Source organism: Gracilinanus agilis, chromosome 3 (genome assembly GCF_016433145.1).
Source record: "Gracilinanus agilis isolate LMUSP501 chromosome 3, AgileGrace, whole genome shotgun sequence".
In the NCBI taxonomy this organism is placed as follows: Eukaryota; Metazoa; Chordata; class Mammalia; order Didelphimorphia; family Didelphidae; genus Gracilinanus; species Gracilinanus agilis.
The window spans coordinates 338451194-338454513 of record NC_058132.1 but is presented as its reverse complement, the minus strand read 5'-3'; the positions used below and the strand labels follow the sequence as shown (position 1 = coordinate 338454513).

Here is a 3320-nt window from a genome sequence, read left to right as displayed (position 1 = left end):
TAAAGCCCTTACTGGAGTTATTGTGAAGATTAAATAAGATAATGTTGTTGGGTTTTTTGTTTTTATTTATTTTTCAATTCTATGTAGAAACAATTTTTAATCATTATTATCTGACATCTATATGATTGGGGATGTAGACTTTAAATGATCACCCTAGTGCAAATATTAATAATATGGAAATAGGTCTTGATCAGTGACATAAGTAAAACCCAGTAGAATTGCTCACTGGCTATGGGGAGGGGAGGGGTGGGAGGAGAGGAGGGGAGGGAAAGAATGTGAATCATGTAACCATGGAAAAATATCCTAAAATAATTAATTAAATAAATAAATGGAAAAAATTATCTATCTTGCAATATAGAATCTCTCCCCTTTCTCTTCCCTCTCTACTCTCCACCTACCTTTTACGTCTTTCTTTTCTTGAAAGTTGTTTTTATCTGTCTCCTTGTTGGTTCTTTCACTCCTGTATTTGTTTTGTGTCATTATTTTAATATTGGTTGGAAAGGATTCTCATGACCTTGAGCTTCTCTGCTCTACTCCACCATCTTGGCTCTACCCCTCTCTACTCTCCAGATGGTCAATAGACTGATATAGGTTATACCAATGCTATCATGCAATATATATTTCTGTTCCTCATGCTGTGAAAGAAGACACATAAAATGGGATAGTATATGTAAAGTGCTTTATGCAGTACCTTGCATGTGGTAGAAGTAATATAAATGCTTATTCTCTTCCCTCCCCACCCCCATACTAAATTAATATTGTACATTGGATATTTTTCTACTTCTTTCTACAGGGAAACCCTAGGTACAGATCAAACCTAAGCTTCAAGTAATTGCCCCCAACCCAAACCACAGAACAGTAGAGTTGTGAGCCAGCACGTGAGAGAGGGATTCTGGTGGTTTTTAGAAGCTCCCACTCCCACAGGACTGAATCTTTTTTTTTTTTTTTATAAATTCTTACCTTCTGTCTTAGAATCAATAAAATACTAAATATTGGTTCCAAGGCAGAAGAGCAGTAAAAGCTAGATAACTGGACTAAAGTGACTTGCCCAACTGGGTAGCTCAGTGGATTGAGAGTCAGGCCTAGAGACTGGGAGGTCCTAGGGTCAAATCTGGCCTCAGCCACTTCCCAGCTGTGTGACCCTGGGCAAGTCACTTGACCCAAATTGCCTACCCTTACCATTCTTCTGCCTTGGAGCAAATATGTATATATATGAAATGGGTAAATCAAGTGACTTGCCCAGGGTCATCCAACTGGGCAGTGTCTGAAGTCACATTTGAACCCAGATTCTCCTGACTCCAGACATGGCTCTCTAGATCCACTGAGCCCCTCACTGCCCCTTTCCCAGGATTAACTCTAATCCAAACAGTTTATGTGGGTGCAGAGCAAAAGAGCTCCTTAAACATGGAAAGAACCTACTGCTCCAGCCCCTTGGTGCCAAGATGCAGGTTCTAACTGTCAGATATCTTTCATTAATTTTACAGTCCTAGAAGTCTCACCATCTTTTCTCTCCACTGAAGATCAATACATTTCTAGATTTATGCAAACATTCATGATTGTGGCAATGGATAAACATGCTGTTTGCTTTTTAGAAGAAAAAAAAAGTTATAGCACAAAGAATGCACCATTTAAATACACCGAGCCTTCTGTCCCCTTCTTATTGGACCAGAAAGTAGACACACCGGATTGGTGAGTTCACATGTTCCAGTCAGTTAAGGTACCTCAAGCCAGCCAACGCTGGATTTAATTTAGCTGGAAGTAGCCAAGCAGAACCTATCTGAAAAAAAAAAAAATAAATAAATCACTGGGTTCCTGAGGACGTTCACCCAAGAAAACGTCAGTATTGCATACCTACTGACCTGCTTCGTTTCCCCGGTTTCTCCTGGTCTGGCACAGGCATCCACCTTTGCAGGCAAAATGGCTTACTACGGTCTGCAAATAGCCGGACTGATCCTGGGAGGCGTCGGCATGGTGGGGACGGTGGCCGTCACTGTCATGCCCCAGTGGAGAGTCTCCGCTTTCATTGGAAGCAATATTGTGGTTTTTGAAAACCTCTGGGAAGGCCTGTGGATGAACTGCATGAGGCACGCCAACATCAGGATGCAGTGCAAAATCTACGACTCTCTGCTGGCTCTCTCTCCGGACCTCCAGGCCTCCAGGGGACTGATGTGTGCAGCTTCCGTGATGGCGTTCCTGGCTTTCATGACTGCCATCCTTGGAATGAAATGTGTCATATGCACTGGGAACAACGAACAAGTCAAGGGCTATATTCTGCTGACGGCCGGAATCATCTTCATCCTCACGGGCATCGTCGTCCTGATCCCGGTGTGCTGGGTGGCCCATGCCATCATCAGAGACTTCTACAACCCCATAGTGAATTCGGCTCAGAAAAGAGAACTGGGAGAAGCCCTCTATATAGGCTGGACCACGGCGCTGGTCCTCATTGCCGGAGGGACGATATTCTGCTGTGTTTTTTGTTGCAAGGAGAAAGACAATAATTACAGATATTCGATACCATCGTATCACACAACCCACAAAAGTTATCACTCGGGGAGGAAATCGCCAAGTGTGTACTCCAAAAGTCAGTACGTCTAATTACTTATGAGTTTGTTTGGTTTCACCCCTCGGTTGCTGGGAAATGGAGAAGATTTTCTACTCTGAAGCTTAAATGGAATCAAAAGGAAAATTGATTTATCCTTCTTTACTACTCAACATTAATTTTGCAAGCCGTGCATTATCCAGTCTTTGTTAGCCCAGTGGTGATTTACTACAGTAAGTTATTTTGAAGTAGGAGGCAGTAGACATGCTCTTGAACTCTTTTTAGGAAGTCCAGTGGCTTGTTTTTCAAAAAGCTTAAAGTGTACAGTTATTTCAGCTATTATTTGTTCAAGATTAGATTGTATTTTGGTTCTGATTTAATTATGATGTAGTATTTTATGAGTGAATATAAAATAGAGGGTAAGATTGAAGTTCTGAATGACAATATAATGTTTTATGAGTATGTGAGTCTTACAAATCTCATATAAGTAGAAAATTCTGTTATTGTTCTATTGAAAATAAAATATTAATTTATCACTGTGAGTAGACAAAACTCAGTTTTCAGAGAAATAGAGGGTGAGCTTGAGGTTCTGATGTAATTATGATGTAGTGTTTTATGGGTATGTGAGCACTACAAATCTCATATAAGGAAAATTCTGTTATTGTTCTATTGAGAATAAAATATTAATTTTATCACTGTGAGTAAACAAAACTCATTTTTCAGAGAAATAGAGGTTGAGATTGAGGTTCTGATTTAATTATGATGTAGTGTTTTATGAGTA

At 40.3% G+C, this 3320-nt stretch overlaps 1 protein-coding gene across 1 annotated transcript; it reads left to right on the top strand.

The window, feature by feature from the left end:
• The first annotated feature begins 1687 nt into the window (after positions 1-1687).
• CLDN8 (claudin 8) lies at positions 1688-3075 on the top strand. The gene has a single exon (XM_044666728.1). The coding sequence runs from the start codon at positions 1918-1920 to the stop codon at positions 2593-2595; it is 678 nt and encodes a 225-aa protein (XP_044522663.1). The 5' UTR covers positions 1688-1917; the 3' UTR covers positions 2596-3075.
• Positions 3076-3320: the final 245 nt, after the last annotated feature.